At 37.5% G+C, this 19,642-nt stretch overlaps 2 protein-coding genes across 2 annotated transcripts; both read right to left on the reverse strand.

Moving 5' to 3' along the window:
* Positions 1–363: 363 nt before the first annotated feature.
* Positions 364–8,734, reverse strand: lmln (leishmanolysin-like (metallopeptidase M8 family)). Its single transcript, XM_081367660.1, has 17 exons — positions 8,438–8,734; positions 7,493–7,590; positions 7,371–7,401; positions 7,168–7,250; positions 6,910–7,027; positions 5,979–6,157; positions 5,788–5,893; positions 5,596–5,690; positions 4,766–4,883; positions 4,573–4,680; positions 4,416–4,492; positions 4,183–4,293; positions 3,654–3,786; positions 3,111–3,270; positions 2,879–3,009; positions 1,502–1,712; positions 364–1,195 (listed from the first exon to the last, which is right to left on the reverse strand). The coding sequence occupies exons 1-17, from the start codon at positions 8,561–8,563 to the stop codon at positions 1,095–1,097; spliced, it is 1,986 nt and encodes a 661-aa protein (XP_081223786.1). The 5' UTR covers positions 8,564–8,734; the 3' UTR covers positions 364–1,094.
* A 1,669-nt stretch (positions 8,735–10,403) lies between these two features.
* Positions 10,404–19,524, reverse strand: lss (lanosterol synthase (2,3-oxidosqualene-lanosterol cyclase)). The gene is made up of 21 exons (XM_081367753.1): positions 19,363–19,524; positions 19,135–19,273; positions 16,144–16,252; positions 15,765–15,886; positions 15,571–15,667; positions 15,343–15,478; positions 15,109–15,217; positions 14,907–15,025; positions 14,657–14,754; positions 14,540–14,567; positions 14,363–14,419; positions 14,210–14,281; positions 13,802–13,852; positions 13,571–13,720; positions 12,052–12,148; positions 11,850–11,955; positions 11,707–11,772; positions 11,520–11,600; positions 11,147–11,317; positions 10,991–11,069; positions 10,404–10,900 (listed from the first exon to the last, which is right to left on the reverse strand). Exons 1-21 carry the CDS (start codon positions 19,411–19,413, stop codon positions 10,763–10,765), a joined length of 2,076 nt encoding a protein of 691 aa, XP_081223879.1. The 5' UTR covers positions 19,414–19,524; the 3' UTR covers positions 10,404–10,762.
* Between the last annotated feature and the right edge of the window lie 118 nt (positions 19,525–19,642).

A 19,642-nucleotide genomic window follows, 5' to 3' on the forward strand; every position in this document is an offset into this window, starting at 1 on the left:
AAGTCTCAATGAGAAGAGGTCTGACGTTAGCCAGGCTAAATATCAACAGTGTTTCTCAAAAATCACTTACTGCACCTTTAATCAATGCTGAACTTTTTTATATCCGATAGTTGTGATAAAACTAAATAGAGGTCCACAAGTCTGAGACCACTAATGACAATGCATTGTTTTTTTTCATTTAATTTAGTATAAAATGTATTACAAAAGATATAACATCAGCATAACAATGCTGAGTCAAAAGTTGAATTAAAAATGTTAATACATTTCAGAATTTCTAAGTATTTGGTTTGTCATCCTTTTTTCCTGTAATGACAGCAGCACCCAAGCTATACAGACATGACCAATGTGTTTTTCTTTATTTTTAATAATATCTTTCCTATTTAAAATTTTCTCAAAATCCTAAAATGTTCTATATAACTACAAATATTTTTTTGTGTGTTTAATCCCAGCTTTTCAATGTAATCTCAGACTTCTGGACTGTATATGAATCAATTAAACGCTTTTAAACCTCTTCTAACGTATTTATCTTATGCAATGGCAACATTCAAATTTCTATAAATGATCAAAAAAACAATTAAATTCAGCACTTTCACTAACTTTAACAGACATCTCACCTGCCCTTCTCCATGCAAATTCACAAGCATCGTCAGTCACATGACCTGATATACGCTGATCAAAACATTACCAGCCGCAAGTACTTTCACAGAACAGCAGAGGAGCACCATGAGCTGAACACTAGAGAGAATATCTCCCATCATTCTCAGCCAGATGCCTAGGTTATGACCCAAAATGTTACAGGTCCATCAAAGAGACAAAGAGATCATTAATTAGCACCTGCATAACTGTGCTGCACGAACGCAGCTTCCATGACTATGGCTTCACATTGGATCTACAGCTCGCTGGCACCTGACAGCCAGGCAAGGAGGAGTGCAATCAATGGCTTTTCAATCCCATCTCCAGTCCACACCTCTGCATAGAGAGAACAGTTATCAGATCACAGACTACCCTACAGAAGTGATGGCCGTGTTGCCCTCCACAGCAGCTAAACCTCAAGGGAAAGCCGTCCGTATTCACCCGTTCCACCAGGACTAAATTCAGTCCCTGCCACAGAGGACAAACCCGATCAGTAGTGGAGTAAGACTTAACAGGAGCTGCCATAAGTTCACCACCAAACAGGAAGATCTGGAACAAGGATCTGAGAGAAAAAGAAAAAGAATTATATTATAATATGAAATACTTTCATCTTTTTTTGCAAACAAACATTTTACTGCCTTTGAACCTTGTTATGTACATTGGCGGTCAAAAGTTTGGAAGTCTCTTATGGTCTCAGAGGCTGCATTTATTTGATGAAAAATACAGTAAAAACAGCAATATTGTGAAATATTCTTATCTTGGGGTTTCCATCCAGTGTTTTTTTATACAATATCCCAAAATGCGCATACAAATAGGTGAATGTAAACAGTTAATGTGGTTATGTGAAGCACGTCAGACAGTAACTCACCTAAGCGAGCACTCTTGGTGGAGTTTAGAGGGGGTATCTCATGAGGGAGGGGGCAGTCGCTACAGAAGTCAGAGCAGGTGGGGCAGATGAGCTGCCCGCTGTAGACCCATCCATTCATTCGTATGCTCACGCTGATCACCTGACCAGTACGAACACATGGATAGGACTCGTTCTGCACCCAAACCAACAACCCTTGGGTTGTACAAGTCACCTGCACCACAAATCACAGTTTCAGTACACATAAATCAATTTCCCATGTTTTTTTGGGTTTCTTTTGGTTGAAATTGAACACAAAAAGCTGAGTTTGAAAAAAGACGAACTATAAGACATGAATCAAAGACTCTCTTTTTCTTGTTGAATGAAAGCTACGTGGACTGAACTTGAGCAGCAATCTGTTTACTGTTTTTTTCTTCTTCATTAATTCTTTTGTCAATTGTCATGTGAGGCAAAGAAAAATACAAACTCTGTGTGAAAATTGAACCTTGTGTAACTGTTTTTTTGTTTTGTTTTTTGCAAAAGGTTTTCTTAAAAAATATATTTTTTTGACCTGAAACCCTTCAATGCTATTTGATGCCCTATTCTATGCTATTGTGGGTATTGGAAGGAATTTATTTTGTGTAACAGTGGTTTGAGCTATTTTCGGGGAAACTGAACTTCATTACATATATATATTTTTTTATTGACAAGTTTTGACTTGTCTGGCTCCCGAACAATTTAAATTAAATTTACATTTATTAAATAATCAAATTTGATTTGGGGCAGCCACCGTTACAACATAATGCCCCAGTTCAAAGTGAAAAGAAGATAAATGCTTTTATTATTTACTGTAAATTGTATTTACACAAAAAAACTCACACACACTTATACTACCATTCAGAGAAATTAAAGAAATTAATACTTTTATTCAGCAAGGATGCATTAAATTGATCAAACGTTATAGTAAAGACATTCATAATGTTATAAAAGATTGCCTTTTCAAATAAATTATGTTCTTTTGAACTTTTTATTCAAAGAATCCTGGAAAAAAATTTTGTCGTTTTCACAAAAATGTTTTCACAACTGTTTTCTACATTGATAAGAATAAGTAATATTTCTTGAGCAACAAATCAGCATATTAGAATGATTTCTGAAGGATCATGTGAAGACTGGAGTAATGATGCTGAAAATTCAGCTTTGCATCACAGGAAATCAGGAATACATTATTATTACATTAGATTATTTAAAATACATTAAAATGAACTAAATTTACTTGCATTAATTAATAAATAAACTAAATGCAGCCTTCTTTCAAAAACTTTTTTAAAATCTTACAGAGCCCAAACTTTTGAACGGAATTGAATATCTAATGAGTTCACCCCTCAAAGCTAATATTGTTACCTTATAGCAACCACTGCCCCAGTCTGGGTAGGTCATTAGCTTGGTGCACTGCTCCATCACGAACGCTGACTTTTGGTACAGACACACTGATCCTGGGCCGTACTGTTCCGCCCCATAGTTTCTCCATGTGGCTAAAAAAGCAAACCCCAATAGTCTCAACAGTTGTAGAATGGAAGAAGAGTTTACATCCAAAAAAAAAATACTGAAAGGATGTGAGGGAGAGGCATCTCACCTGGCTGGTTCTCATGTACCCTGCAGTAAGAGCTGCGCTGGTATTCCCCACCAACGTGCCAACTAAACTCCTGGCTAAAGGGACAGTAGTCTGCAATCTCCACGGCCCCTCCATACGCTGATAAATCCGCCTCAGGGACGCCAGGGATATGGTCAAAATACTACAGGATGGAGAGGGTTTATCAATATGATTTAATCCAGAGGTTCTCTGACAGCTAACAGGACAGGAAAGTTCAAATAATGACATCATCTCACCTGACCGCAGATACTGAATCAGGACAACACGTTTATCTCAGGCATTCTTTACTTTCCTGTAACTGCGTCTGACATTTACATTCTGGATTTACACAATTAAAAAGCAACCAACAGGTCTCCTGTCAAGTCCATTCATTTTATTACTGTTTTTCACAACAGTCACTGTTTTAAGCAGATTTAAAGGAAAACAATGTTAATGTTTATAATATTTTAATGTGGGAACAGCAGATTGAGGATTGAGTGAAGATTGCACACAGGCTCTTCACATTTGCATTTCTGCTGATCTTACCTGATACTCTACAGGAAGTGAATGAGGAAACTTTTGCAGGTTGCACACAGCCACTGCCAGCTGGTCATGCCTGCAGGTGAGCTGCAGAGGTGCGCTCCTCACAGAATCACAGTACGGGCTCAGTGTTGGCCTCCTGTTTTATTCACACAAGGCAAAACCCCATCAGGGTCAGGTGTCAACCTTTTCCACTATACTATATATTTAAGTCTATGAAACTCCCATTTCTCTAGTCTAGATAATGTACAATAAGACACTGGGATCAATCAAAAATAAAGAACTGGTGCAAATGTACAACATTCATAATCTGTTTAGGTAGCACTAGTAATGTCACAAGTTTGATTCCTACAGAAAACATGAACTGATAAAATCTATCATTTTTATGCACTGGTATGCCATTTTTTGTATCTGCCAAAATGCATAAAAGGAAGTCCACTTACTACAACAACGGATTTATTCGAGAGTGTACACAGAGTTGTATTATGCATTTTTATATATTTTTTATTTATGCATCTCATATATAAAAGCTTACGTATGGCGGTGTTGGTCTATCCAGAATTTACAGCTTTTCATCACAAAGTCGCACCCCAAACCTCTTCCCCACTCCAGGTTCTCTGCCATACTATAATTGGCCTTGTACCACCTTAAAACATAAGATAGCACTGAGGAGTCACTCACAAGACAACCTTACAATTCTGGTACTTAAATATGAATGTTAACACATGAATCAACTGCATTAAAAATGAGCAACAATACTTCTCTTACCCTGTATCCTCCATTATGGCCAAAGTAATTCTGGAAAACACTCTGTTCTGGGTGTGAGATCCAGTCATTGCCTCATTCTGTTAGAATAAAACATTCTGAAATCAGATCGTACTTTGACAGTACTGACACTGAAACTGTTTAGTGTACGTCTCATTACCTCTAACAGACGTTTTTCCCAGTGGTTGAACTCTGTTCCAGCACCTCCCTGGTTCTCCAGTTCCATGCCCTCTAGAATGGGGCAATTAAAATGTCTCCTGGCTTCCTCCTGTTAAAACATCAAAACAAATCATGTAGCACAATGGACTATATGCATGATGTTCCTTTAAAAGGAAAGAAATAGAAATACTTACCACTACACGTGGAGTGGCCAAAAGATGGACGGTGTGTCTAACCATTTGGCCACCGCGGATGTCCCACAGCCGAGTTGCTCTTTTAATGACTTTATCGCTCCACTGATATAACCCTAAACTGAGAGAGAGATATAGAAAGAAATAAACACAGTGTATGTCAGGGCTCTATACTGTGACTAAATGTTTGCATTTTGTGACCTCTTTTTCTGCCGGTGTGACTGAATTTTGTTAGAGGTGATAACTGATAAGCGCTGATATTTCTGTTGCATATGAGAAACATTAAATGGCAAACGGCAAAATCGGAACAAAACTTAGTGGCAATGGTGCCACTGCTTTCAAATGTTAAAACATTATCATGTTATATGTTTGGCAACAATTCTTCTAACCCTAATTGATGGGAGTGTGTAGCTTTTCATTTCTTAAACAACCATGTAGGAAGAAACATAATGGCCATATTCCAGAATGACAATGTCAAGATTCAGCAAGCTCAAAACGGTTGAGAGGGAGCATGAAGAATCATTTCCACAAATGTTACCTCTGAGTCCAGATCTTAAATTCATTGAGAGTCTTTGGGATGAGATGGAGGAGACTTTACAGAGTGCTGGACTCTTGCATTGTCAATACAAGATCTTGACCGAAAATTGATGCACCACTTGATGGAAATAAATGTTGTGATGTTATTTCCATCAAGAGGTGCATACATTTTTGGTCAAGATCTTGTATTGACAATGCAAGAGTCAAGCACTCTGTTTTTTCGTTGTTGTTTTTTGGAAGTAGCATTACATAGGCTTGAAACTGAATTGAAATGAATATACAAACATAACCATCACCTTTCATTGTATGCAGGCAGACCACTTGCAGAACGTGGTGTCAAAGGTTTCCCATCATCATCATGGTAAAACGCAAAGAGTCCTGCTGAAAAACCCTAAGAAACAAAGCATATAATTGAGCAATCTATAAAAACTATGAAGCTCTTTCATGGTCTCTGTGTCAAGTGGATGTATAGAGTTTAAAGTTGTTACCAGGGCATGTATGATCTCGTGTTTGACTGTGGAAAGCATTCCTTCAAACTCCTGAGGTTGAGTGGAGATCATATTGGGACACAGATTGGCATATCCAGCGATGGGCCTGTATTAAGAAATTCTGTGCTTACTATCAGCAGCACACTAGACCACAGCAAATCAAAATCACCTACATTCCTACTTGCCATTACCTGTCCAGTTCAGACTCCAGCTGGCAGTACGCCGCATAGGCTACGATGTTCTCTTGTCCACAGCGCTCTGTGGTCATCGCACTCACGTACAGCACAAAATCTGCCCTCGCCACCCCCTCACCATCGGGAGGACCGGCGGGACCGCAGGACTTTCCAGATTCACTGCAAACCCTGCATTGCTAAAGAAGTCGTCGTTCAAATACATATTAACTTTCAATATAATCATATATATCAATATTACTATATTTTTCCTTTTTTAGCTTTAAAAATCTACATGATACTTTTGTATATATTAGTAGATAATCTTTTATAATAATATTTCAAATGGCTGGCTGGATTAAACCAATCAGCGAGATTTGTCGGTTACAATCAGGGGAGGAATTAATTTTTTTCTGACAATTTGCTTCCTTTGCTTAGCGTTTGCGTACTTTGTCACAGATGAAGTGGATTAGATGCAATATTTGTCAAATACACATATGTTTGAGACGTTTTCATGCTGCAACAGAAATACTCAATACTTTATGTAATGCAAACAGATTCCACACAAGTTTCCTAGTTTTATTGTAAGTTTAAGTTTCTTGTGAATTATGTAAATACACCATTCCTATTTAACTTATTTCTGTTTTAAAGCCTCATCCTTTTAACAGCCACAAATCACACAGTAAAATCTGACCACATTTTAATAAAGGACCCCTCAAATGATTAGGTTGATAGAGACATTTTGATTTTAATACAGTGGTCATTATGCGCCAACGGGTAGACTAAATAGGCTTTGGTGGGAATATCAAACAAGTATGAAATTTGTATGCAGAACATTGCTCATATTAAGCAACCATAATAAAAACACGAGGAACAAATGTCTTACTATACTGTATATACAGACAAAAAATATTAAAATATAAACAAATAACACATTTTTGGAGGAACCCACCTGCAAATGTTGTTCAGGAACAACAACTGGGCCACACTTGGTGATGCCCGCACATGGTCCCTGACAGTAGCGATGCGGATCATCTCTCTTTCTAAGGTACTGATTAGTTGCACATTGCCTAATAATTAAGAAAAATATATTGGGATTAAAAACAGACACTAATTAGACTAAGTAGCCACCAAGCATCCAGAAGGCCAGACTCGAGAGCAATTTTAAGAGGATTTGCTGGCAGACAACACTAGCTCAGAAGAGATTTACCTGCTCAGCAATATTGGGCCAGACTGCCTACGAACCCTGAAGGCCTCCTGAAGATAATCAATAGCCTGTGGGAGGAGCTTGTCCTTGAAACAAAGCAGACAAAGATCAATAATGCATGCATGCATCCTACTTTTAGGCCATTTTTAAGATTTAACAAATAACATTTGACTGATAAAATCTTGACCACAGAAGTCAAAATATACCTTCACAAGGCTGCTTTTGTCTTCATCTAACCTGTGCGGGCAGTAAAGACATTGTGAAGTCAATGCATGGTCAAAATAATGTGGCATTCCTGCATTTAATAAAATATAAACCAATAACTAACCCATCCAAGCTGGAGTCGTACTCTATCTGGATCTTTAACTGCTGGTTAGTGCTTCTTTTGATCAATCTATCTGGCTTTAGAAACACTTTATGTATCACCTAGAAGGGCAAACCAGAGAGATTAGATTATTATAAGTATTGGTTAAATAATAGGTCACACTTTGTATTAGGTGTATTTAACTATGTACCTACATAAAAATAAGTATAATGCTGCTACTGGGGTGGGATAGGGATAGGTTTGGGTATGGTATGGTATGGGTAGGTTCAAGGGTGAATTAAGAGGTAGGGGAAGGGTCAACAGTACAATTATAGATGTAATTACCGATATTATTTTAATAACATTCAGGTACTTTTTTTAAAATATTATATATATTGTATAAGTACAATGTAAAAACATGAATGTATACAATAAGTGCATTGTATCAAATTCATCATTTAAATGCTATTAGTAGTACATAGTAGTTAAAGACACCTAATATAAAGTGGGACCAAATAATATTATAGTATTTTATAGATTATTTGAGCAATGAGTAGACTTTCATTTAATGAAAAAATAAGTTTGGACTCCTATACAATTTATTTTGTGTTACACATAAGATATAATAAAGATTTAGAACAACATGAAGATGAGTATTATGAGTTTTTTTTTTTTTTTTTTTTTTAAGAACTATACTTTTAATGTGACACCATCCTGATAAATGTATTTTAAAGGGACAGTTCACCCAAAAATTTAAATTCTGTCAAATTTTTCACCTTCATGTCACATTCTTTCTTCTATGGAACACAAAAGGAGACTTGAGGCAGATTGACAGCCTCAGTCACCACTCATTTTGAAGGAAAAAAATCGCAACATGATGATATTAGGAAGGCACGTACACCCAAACAATTTGGAACAAATCTCATTTTGGGGGGGCAGAAGAATGAATAAAAGAGAAGAGGGACTGACCTCTGTAGGCAGGGGCACTTTATGGTCACAGGTGTGGGTCTGTGCGCCGGTGCTGATGAAGATGATGATGGTGTTAAGGAGTAAAGCGGATGTAGCTGATCGTGGCTGTCGCCATCCTGACGCCATTATTTAAACCGTGACATTAACAGTCATATCTCCGTCCTGTCATGCTACAGAGAGCCCTTCGATACCGCACAAAATAGAGGGATATTCTGTGAGAAAACTAGCAGTTCATTAAACCGGCTTCACCCATAAACCCAGAGCAACGTGAATGCAGAAACAACGCTTCACCATGTCAAAATAAAAGTCTGCACCCAACATAAATGTAATAATAATAATAAATAGTGTAGATTCTGCACAAATCTTCTGCAACGAACTTATGTACTTAGCTTACCCAAAAAATGAAGGACAGTTGAGGCACCCATTGACTATATAATGTCAATTATATATTGACAATTATATATTTTTTGTCTATATGGAAGTCAATGGCTACCGTCAACTGTCTGTTTACCAACATTCTTCAAAATATCTTCTTTTGTGTTCAACAGAAGAAAGAAACTCATTCAGATTTGAAACAACATGAAGGTGAGTAAATGCTGACAACATTTAATTTTGAGGTGAGCTATTCCTTTAACACTTTGCTCACATGGCCTCAGAGAGTGGTGTCTACTTTGGGACAATAAAAGTTATTTTCAATAAATTCAATTCTAATTTAAATACAATTTTGTGTAAAATTGACATTATAACACTTAATATTTGAAGAATGAGTCAAAAATAGTTAAGAGATTATGTATATAGTATCAGGGCTGCCAACTTTTGAGTTTAGCTTGGAGTGAGATTTTTTTTTGGGGGGGGGGGGGGGGGGATTTGCTATTTAGTTACCAAAAAAAATTTGGTAACTAAATAGAATTTCATGAAGTTTAGTGACAACATGTTACAATGTTTACATTGTACAATGACTGGTAGTAGGCTATACAGTTTTTATTATTGCTTGACAAACATTTCAAGATTTCAATTCCATTCTTGTGATTTGATTCCGATTTTGAATCAATATTGACTCATTTGGATACATGTTTATTTTAAATTTTATTTAAAAAAATAATCTCACCTAATGCTGTAAACATAGAAGGCCTAATCTGCTGGTATTATTAAAGGTTAAAAATAACAAATTAAATATAATGCAGTTTTTGTTATAATAACAATTATTTAATGGCATAAGAAAAAATATAATAAATATGTAATATAGTGCTCAGCAAAATCTCCTCTCTAGCTATTTTTTCTATTCAATTAACATGGTCATTAAATGGCTTTCCTGAGGTAAATGTAACGTTATGTGACATAATTGTTCTCCTGCTGTTATATATTGACCTCTTTCAGTGGTTGAAAAATCCACGAGTGGTCGATATTATGTATACTTTCGGTAAGTTGTACTGTATCTTTAAATAAAAAAGTAACAGATGATCGGTTCACGTGCATTTGAACTGAGGCGCTCAGCGATCTGTCACGTCACATTTACAAGCGCCAAACGTATTTTTGTCTGAATTTCGTAATAAAATTGACGGAATCTAAGAGCTGAGAATTAGTTTAATATTAAAAGTACCCCTTTGCTCCGCAATTTTTCTGTGCGTGAGAAAATGGATGTGTGGCGTGAGAGCGTGTGAAAAGTGTCAATTGCGTGAGTCTCACGCTCAATGCGTGAGAGTTGGCAGCCCTGTAGTATGCTACACACTTGACCTCATTACAGTGCATAGTGATTCAGTGGTTTTCATCTTGAACAACAGTAATAAAAAAAAAGAGTTCAATCAAAAGATTTTTTTTAAAAAATACACATTAAAAAAAAGGCAGTATTGAACAGTATGCAGTTTGCCCAACAATATTATTCCAAACTGATTTCAATCAGTGCAAATCATAGGAAAAATGATAACACATAATTCAGACATTCAGATATAATTGCAAAACAATAAGCCAAAATATAAAATTATTTATTTATTTAAAGAGTATAGAAAATCAAACTTAATTGCAGAATCATCTACAGTATACAAAGCCTTGGTCACATGGTTAAATGAGTACAAAAATTAATGAAGTATTCTGAAGATAATATTTTAAACAAATCCAAATAAACTGAATAAAGTATTGTGTAGATAATATTCTAAACAAATCAAAATGATTTGAATAAAGTACTCTGTAGATAATATTCTAAACAAGTCTAGACAAATCAGTCCTACCTCCTAAAGAGCAGCAAACAGGTTTGTTTCAAAGAAATATTTGTCTATATAGGCTGTGTCAGGTACTGCTTATTTGAGGCACAAGTACACAGTATCTGACTCAGAGTTTGAGTTTCCCAGCCAGTGAGCTGCAGGGGTAAAGCCGTGAGAACCGGCCCAGCGTCCACACAGGAAACACATTCCTGTAAGAGGTGTAGCTGATGGCACAGCTTTTATTGAACACTCCAGAAATGTTCTCCTGAAAAGAAGGAAACAACCCAGCACATTTTATTAGACAGATTGAGAGAACTCAGATGAATTATGGAGACAAGGGAACAGCATTGCTCACCTGTGGCCAGTCTCCATTGGGCAGCTGCTTATCAATCAAAACTTGAATGCCTCGCTCAATCACTCTAATGTCAGGGTACCTAAAAAAAAAAAGACATTTGTTTTGTAAATTAAGGATGCACTTCTGTAAAGGTATCTAAAAACCCTCTAACCTTACCTGACAGCCATCAACCCCAGCAAAGCCCAGCAAGTGTTGTGGATCTGTGAGTTCTTGCTCTGAACGTAGCATCGCTGCTCACATGACTCAAAGTCCTCGCCCCAGCCTCCATCCTCCATCTGCTTCGACAGAAGGAACTCACAGGCATGTTTCACCTCCACACAAACAGATCTGCAACACAGAAAAGACATGAATGAGGATGCTAAAGTTGCCCTATTATGCAATAACACCATTTATCGTGCACTAAAACTTTGCAAATGTTTTACACTTATAAACAGCTATATTACACACTGCATAAAAGGTCATATCTGAAAAAGCATAATAGGGGCAAAGTAAAAGAACATCAACATCAGGACACACCCAAATAACATACCCATTTTGGAAAGTGTGGCCCATACATGCAAATGCCTCCAGACCAAACCAGGCTCCATATGTGAAACAGACTCCCCAAGACCTAAGACAAGCAACAAAGGCACTGAGTGTCCAAAGACAATATACTTCATAAACAGACTAAGAAGCAACAGAATAATGTCTCTGAAAATAAATGAACCAACGCGTACCCTTCCCATGAGCCATCAGGTCTTTGAACCCGCCTGCAGTAGTCCAGCCCCTGCTGAAGAGTACTCCTATGTGATCAAGAGGTGTGGTTTAATGAAATTATTTTTCTAACCTCAATATGCTGAAATATTGTGCTTGTGTGTACCTGATCTCTTTTGCTCTGTGCTCAGGATATATACTGTGAAAGTGTTTGAGTGCCTGCATTACAGCTGAGGTGCACTCAACATACGTGTAGTCGATCATAATATCACCTAAGAGAGAAAAAAAAGAGAGAGAAAGAATCAGACATGTCAAGACTGATGGAAAATACATTGACAACTGAATGTGATATTTTACTGCATGCTCACCAAATACTTCAGAAGGGTTCAGCAGCTCCAGCAGTTTCCCGCCACGTTTGGTCTCATATGTGGCAAACCCTCCATCAGGATTTCTCATGCTAAGCAGCTGAAACAGAATCACAGAGATTTACACAAAAATTACAGCACCGTTCGAAAGTTTGGGGTCAGTAAGATTTTTTTTATAAGAAATTAGTACTTTCGCAAGGATGCATTAAATAGATTTTTTTTTTAAAGTGACAGTTAAGACATTTGAAATAAATGCTGTTTTTTTTTTTATTCATCAAAGAAAAGAATCCTTAAAGCTACACTGTGTAATTTTTTAAGTTGATTCTTAGCAAAAAACACTTTGTTCTTTCAAAATGATATGTGCTCATTAATGTGTAAATACTTCTACCAACTAATCAAGTATTCTCGTAAGCGTAGAATCTGCCATTTAGAATACATACGAGCGAGTCGCTCGAATGGCGGAAGCCATGTTGCGCCTCCATCTTGAAAATACATTAAAGAGGGACATACCTGGAAATTCAAGCTTCGCCTTTCACGTTTTTACACTCAGTGACACCGTGACGAATGCGAGGGGGAGATTACTCGCGACTGCCGGCAGATTTGAAATAATACGGCCACCGTAGGAGTTAAAGCGCCCTCGGAATGGGAGGAGCTAGAAAGTAATGCAGATGGGAGAAAATCCTACACAGTGTAGCTTTAAAAAAATGATCATGGTTTCCACAAAAAATGTTAAGCAGCACAACTATTTTCAACATTGATAAAAATAAGTTTCTTGAGCACCAAATCAACCTCTTAGAATGATTTCTGAAGGAGCATGTGACTGAATCCTGGAGTAACGGCTGCTTTGCACAGGAATAAATTACATTTCAAAGTATATTCAAATAGATGTTATTTTAAATTGAAATAATATTTCACAATATTTCAACTGTATTTTTTATTAAATAATTGCAGCCTTGGTGAACAAAAGAGACTTTTTTCAAAAACATGAAAAAAAGTCTTAACACCCCCAATTTTGAACAATAGTGTATATGATTATTGTGTTTTCTCTGACACAGTTTGTGAGTTTGGATGCGTTTTACTTCAGTGGAAGGAAGCCGTGGTCGGATGAGCATGAGAGAAGTGCTGCCCTACAGTGTGTAGCCTATGTATAACATGAGCCTATGGATAAAAACATAATTAACTTGAACCCTATGTTTCTAGTAAACAAGAAGAAAGCTACAATTTTTGAGGGACTTAGAGTAAAGACGGGGACTAAAGACAGTCTAACACTGTCTATGTTGTGCGTTGAAGAGATTTGAGTCATAAAGAGGCTCAGTGTGGTATAGTGGCGTAAGCTCAGAGCTGGTAACTGGGAGATTTGCTTATTAGGAGTGAGCCAGGAGTCATTCAACAGAGACACTTAACCCTAGGTTGCTCCAAGGGGATTGTTACTATAGTAAGTGTAATGTAAATCAGATTATTGTGGCTCTGTAAGTCAGTCAGAGAATGTTAAACATGTTTCTATTGCAAATAAGGCTTTTACCACATTGACGGCGTCAATGAGTCTTTCCGTGGGAATGTTTTCTTTGAGGAAACTGCACTGCTCCTGCAGTAGCATCACAGATTTCAGCCCTTCTGCCGTGCAGTCCGCAACTATCCAGCCACAGTCCCGTGTGCTGAAGGGAAAACCTCCCTGAACCACACACACTCATTAAAGTATTTAAGAGCAAACTAAGAATGATTAAGAAAGCTGAAATGTATAACAAATGTTTACCTTGTTCATTTGTCTGTAGTATTTCTCATATTCCGGAGGGTTATCTTTGATCTACAATAATGAGCAACTGGTTAGACCTCATAGAGACCCAATGAATACATTTCAGTCTAAAATCACAAATAACTTTAAATGTTACATTTTTAATACATAAAAACCGACCTTTGTTGCAATGTTGCAAATTTGAACAAATTTGATTAGTGACCTTTTTTTAATTTATTTTACAACATAACTTTACTTTGATTTATTTTTTCAAAACCACAAAACTTTGATTATTAACCGAATTTTAAGAAAAATCTCAAGATTTTCAGTGTGGTCTCACACTTTTGAACACAGTTTAAAGCCATATACATAAAGAGACAGTAATAATGAAGAATATGATGTTTAAAAACGAGATTTAATCATGCTCACCTGAGTTAGATCAAGGAAATGATGGGCTTGTGTGAGGCACTCTGTAAACCTGGGGATGTCCTGGGCACCTGCCTGTTCAGAAAACAAGCCCAACTGATCAGAGAAGTCATCAGTTATGTGCCAGCTTTAGATTTATTAATATTAGATATGTACCTCAAGAAATGCTTGCACTGCGAATGTAGTATCCCATAGCTGTGATCCATTTGTACCCTGATAGAAATATAATTGCAGTTACAATGTTAGTAATACAATTAAAAGTGTTTAACTGATCAGATAAAACAAACTTTAGAACCAAAAAGTTTCGATTTGTTCATCATGACAACAGCTCACCTGCATTTTCATACCATCCAAACCCATCCTGGATCATTGGGGATCACAAAAAGGAAGTATAAATATTAGTATAATTATATAATATATACAGCATATAACTAAAATCAGGTCACTAACCATAGGTAGTCAGGAATCCTTGACACATGCTCCTGGAAGACAGGTGATGTGGGTCCGTCCACATACCAGCGTACCAACATATTGATCGTTTTTGAGATCTGTGAAAACAGATAACAATAAATGATGAATCATTTTGATAAAACATTACAATAATAGTAGGTGAGTGCATTAAGAAAGTAAAATGGAGTCAATATTGATTTCATGCTGACTTTACATTACATAAAACAAAATGTCTTCTCTTTTCTCTCACCGGGCCGATGCTGATACACTTAGTGAAGCGATCGTCTGCTTTAATATGGTCATAAAGCTCCTCGACTGCTTTTCCTCTCAGCATAGTGCTGTGATGAGCTTCATACACATTCAGGATCACTGTAAGGCCATGTTTGAGAGTGTTATTAACAGAAAACTAAAAACTAATCTTATTTTTTACAGAGATGCTACACTTCTCTCACAATAAGCAATAGTAAGCAAGGTGCTGTGTGGTGTGTACAAGTCACAGGCTGCAATGTTGTTCCTCTGAGCTGGCCAGTCAATAGTTGAGTAATCCTGGACATACAGCTCCTGTTTAAAAGCCAAAAACAACAACTGTGACTGGAATACTTGAGTTCAAAAAGTTAACTGTAAAAACAAGCCTGTTTTAATGTTGTCTCAGAGTGACCTCTAGTGGCGAAACTGTGAAACTTCACCTGTCTTAAACTGAGCACCAGAGGATCTTCATCAGCGGACAGTCTGACCGCATAGCAGTAGCTCATGGGCAAGTAGACCTGCCGACAGTGGCACCATAAGGTGGAGGGATGTGCCGGCACCCAGGATGGGAACAGCCTGACAGAATATATCGCAAGACAAATGCAGCTACATAAATGTCTAAAACAAAAGCATCAAAAAGTTTGTAAACTAATAAATTCTCTATGTACCACATCTCTGGTAAGAGCGTATTCATTCCTTCCCAGCTGTATACGTTGAGGATGGCCAACCAGAATTTACCCCAAGAGGGTATGCCGACAGCACCACCTGTAACAGAGCAGGACAATACTGAGACTGGACCACTTTATTTCATTCATTGCATATGAACATACACGTGACTGTCTATATATCAGCAAACTCAGACCTTTGCTGTATAAAGTATTTCTTGCCCGAACCATATCTGGATCATCAGGCCCAACTCCCAGAATTCTCAAAGTGGTATAATTCAATGCTGTTCCAAAAACAGTAGACTTGTCTTCAATGTGCCTGGAAAATTTATATTTGTGTTCATCATCAAGTCATAAAGTTATCCCAGTAAAGTAAGACATTAAATGACAAATAATATTAATATTGGTCTGTTTTTAGGACCAAATTTCACAACATTGTGACATTATATTCATGAAAATTTGACCCCGAATTCTCATTATTGTAATGCATCTGGACAATTTACTTTTTTACTATTATTCTCATATTCCAAATATTCGTTTATAATTCATGCATAATAAATTCATAATATTACTCACAGGCCCCAGCCTCCATCAGGCAGCTGCACAGAGCGGAGATATCTAACCATTTCCTGCTTCCATGCATCTGGCAGAGGGATCTTAGCAATATGGCAGGTTATGAGCAGACCTGAAATCCATCAACAAATAGACAATAAAAGGAACATTTAACACAACAAAAGGAATAGCTTTGAAATTCTGATATTTTGGTTTTTTTTTTCAAGGACCGTAGGAAGTATTTATGAGTGTGTGCATTAAAGCTACACTGTGTAGGATTTTCTCCCATCTAGTGGTGAAATTGTATATGACTACTAACTGAACATTACTTTCTAGCCCCTCCCATTCCGAGGGCGTTTTAACTCCTACGGTGGCCGTATTATTTCAAATCTCCCGGTAGTCGCAAGTAATCTCCCCCTCGCATTCGTCACGGTTAGCCTGGGTTTCCCCATGCTGCCTTGCACGCAGCGCGATTTTATTCACGCTGCTAGGCAGCCTGGATACCATGGACCAGATTTTCCCCTCAAAAAGGGAACCAATCACAGAACGGGGAGGGAGCAGCAAGACGATGACGACGTCTATGCGACACACCGAAGCAGTTTGTTTATATCCAGTGCTCGAATTGAGTCAAGTCTTATGGGGGGTCCCCAAGTTTTTTTGGGCGGGGGGTTGGTTAGTCTCGCAATATACACTTTATACAAAATATACAATATATTTGATCATAATATGCATAAATATATACTATTTATTAAAAACGCTTGAATTCACACACACACACATATATATATATATATATATATTCTTTTAAATTACTTACTTGAGTAATATGGATTTAGAGGGTGACAAAGCAGCAGACCCAAAAGGGCAGCTATGGCAAATATACCAGGCCACTACATATAAGGCACTTGAACACCCGTAAAAGCAAGTGACTTCAAAATACATTGAAATGTCTCAAAAACAGTAGAAAATAATCAGATGGCTTTCAGTCTCACTGGATGGTATCACTGTCAGATTCAACAGTGGCACAGGGATAATTATTTCATAATGTCTCCGAAAGCAGTGAAAAGAGAGCAGTCAGTAACTTCAAAAGGATATCTATCTTCACAACTTTTTTATTACTTAAACAGTAGCAAAAGAATGGAAAAATACTATCAGGCTGTAATGATGTAGTATGAACCCAGGTGCAGGAGTTTTACTCAAAGAGTGCAGGACAACTGGGCAAACAGGATACAGTCTTTGGAATAGTTTATAAGTTTAACATAGGGATGTCCATGATTGATGTGACACTGTGATAATGTTTGTTCCAAAAGACTTGATTAAATGCATGAAACTTGTTTATTATAAATTGTGGCAAAACAGGCTGTCAGCCTGTGTGTTGGTTGGGATTTTTCAACTATTTCAGCACATACGATTTTTAAATAGTTACGTCCAGTAGGTGGCGGCAAAGCACTGTCATGAGTGAGTGAGTCAGCAGACTATTCAACCATTTCAGTGAAAAAGGCTGCTTTATTCATAAACAAACAATACTATGGCAATCAAAATAAATCATTGCTATTTCAAGAGTGAATCCCGCATAAATGCGTAAGTTATGTAATTCCCAAAACTTTGCCGTGTTTATACAGCCTTTGGTCCTAGCAGCATGAAAAACAAGTCATATACAAATAAATACAAATTCTGAATGGATATAAAGCATAGAAAGCGCACAACGAGCGCTCCCTTTATAATTACTAAAAATCTGTTATCCATCTTCATCGCGATCTCTAGCACTAGCACTCCTGTAGAACCATAGTAACGTAAGCCTAAATGTTGAATATATGCTAGGAATATAAAAGCCCCGACATGGAGTGGATAAATGTTAGATATAAAGTAGAAAGATATATAGCGAGAGACAATTACCCCTCAAAAAAGTAAGTAAGAAGCTTTCTCTTCCCGACTGCGAGTGGAGGTTTATTTTTCTCCATATTTTAAAAGCTAAAATTAGCTTCACCGGAGCGGCGCCAAACAAACAGTCCTGTCAGTCGACGATGTCATGCGCGCGCACAGCTCTCTTTAGGCGGGGCGTTTACATTTTAAAGAGACATGACAACTAGCCTATAAACACACTTAAAATAAATTATTGTAAATAATCAATTCACGATATTTACTGTATCCTTTGCATGCATTTATTTTGATTTGTCATTATTATTTTTACTAAAATAAAAATATCCGAGGGACCCCCCTAATTCTATTTTTTACTTCTTATGGGGGGTCCCTAATACCTTATGGGGGGTCCCGGATCCCCCCAGCCCCCCCTCAATTCGAGCACTGTTTATATCTGTGGATCCAACATGGCATCAGACGCGAAGTTACCTTTCGATGCAGCCTTAGTGTTCTAAGTAGTTTAGAACGCAAGTTTATTTCGTCTTCATCCTCGTCGAATTTCTGTCGCTCTACATACGTCATCTGGTATAATTGAAACGATTGGCTATGAGCTACGTACAGGCGCATTTGATAGACATTCGTAGCGCCCAATAAACGGCTCTGGGCATTCGTAAACAACGCCTCAAATACGAGAAAATGAACATGTGGTTCCCAGACCACGTCTCAATGAGAAAGAGGTCTGACGTTAGCCAGGCTACGTCACGGTGCCACTTAGTGTAAAAACGCGAAAGTCGAAGCTTGAATTTCCAGGTATTTCCCTCTTTGGCTAATGTATTTTCAAGATGGATGCGCAACATGGCTGCCGCCATTCGAGCGACTCGCTTGTATGTATTCTAAATGGCAGATTCTACGCTTACGAGAATACTTGATTAGTTGGTTGAAGTATTTACACATTAATGAGCACACATCATTTTGAAAGAACAAAGTGTTTTTTGCTAAGAATCAACTTAAAAAATTACACAGTGTAGCTTTAAGTAGACCTTTATTCAAGTTACTTTATTATTTTATTATTATTGGCTACTTTATTAGACTCAATTATGCATGGGTTTCATCTAATAACTAAAAGTCTTTCCAATCGGCTTAGCAATAAATCACCTGGAAGTAAGAAAAGAGGTCCACCATAATCCCCGGCCCAATGTCCATCTTCGGCCTGGAGGCGGCTGTAGAAGTCCATTCCCTTCAGTGTAGCTTCTACTGCAGTGCGTGCGGCAGGGGACGCTGAGGTTAACTCACTCTGAGGTCAAAGAAAAACAGATTAGATATGAACATGAATATATAAATGAATTGCATAACATACACATTTGTCAGTAATGTAATGTTTACCGTATCCAGTCCCAGAGAGTGAGACTCCAGCATACTCTGCTGTCTGTCCATGCTGTCTGCCTCCTCAATGTACCTCCAGGTCTGTCTGCCCTCCACATTACACAACCTCCAGCGGCTGAGATCCGTCACCGGCTCAGTCTTATAGGGGCCCCCCCTTCTCCGCAAACACCTGAATAAAACCATAAAATGTTACACATTTGGATGGGCATTTTTAAAATATAAAACCACAATCACATTTTTCAAGTAATTTACAACAGGTACATGTTTAAAAGGTTAAGTT

This window comes from Scardinius erythrophthalmus (assembly GCF_964197995.2).
Source record: "Scardinius erythrophthalmus genome assembly, chromosome: 6".
Taxonomy (NCBI): Eukaryota; Metazoa; Chordata; class Actinopteri; order Cypriniformes; family Leuciscidae; genus Scardinius; species Scardinius erythrophthalmus.

Coding starts and splice junctions, on each gene's coding strand:
- lss (XM_081367753.1), bottom strand. CDS start 19,413: ATGGACAGACAGCAGAGTATGCTGGAGTCTCACTCTCTGGGACTGGAT. Junction 14,282..14,362: donor CAGTGCAAGCATTTCTTGAG/GTACATATCTAA, acceptor TTTTCTGAACAG/GCAGGTGCCCAGGACATCCC. Junction 10,901..10,990: donor CCAATGGAGACTGGCCACAG/GTGAGCAATGCT, acceptor CCTTCTTTTCAG/GAGAACATTTCTGGAGTGTT.
- lmln (XM_081367660.1), bottom strand. CDS start 8,563: ATGGCGTCAGGATGGCGACAGCCACGATCAGCTACATCCGCTTTACTC. Junction 7,591..8,437: donor AAGTGCCCCTGCCTACAGAG/GTCAGTCCCTCT, acceptor TTGCCCTTCTAG/GTGATACATAAAGTGTTTCT. Junction 7,251..7,370: donor ACAAAAGCAGCCTTGTGAAG/GTATATTTTGAC, acceptor CTTTGTTTCAAG/GACAAGCTCCTCCCACAGGC.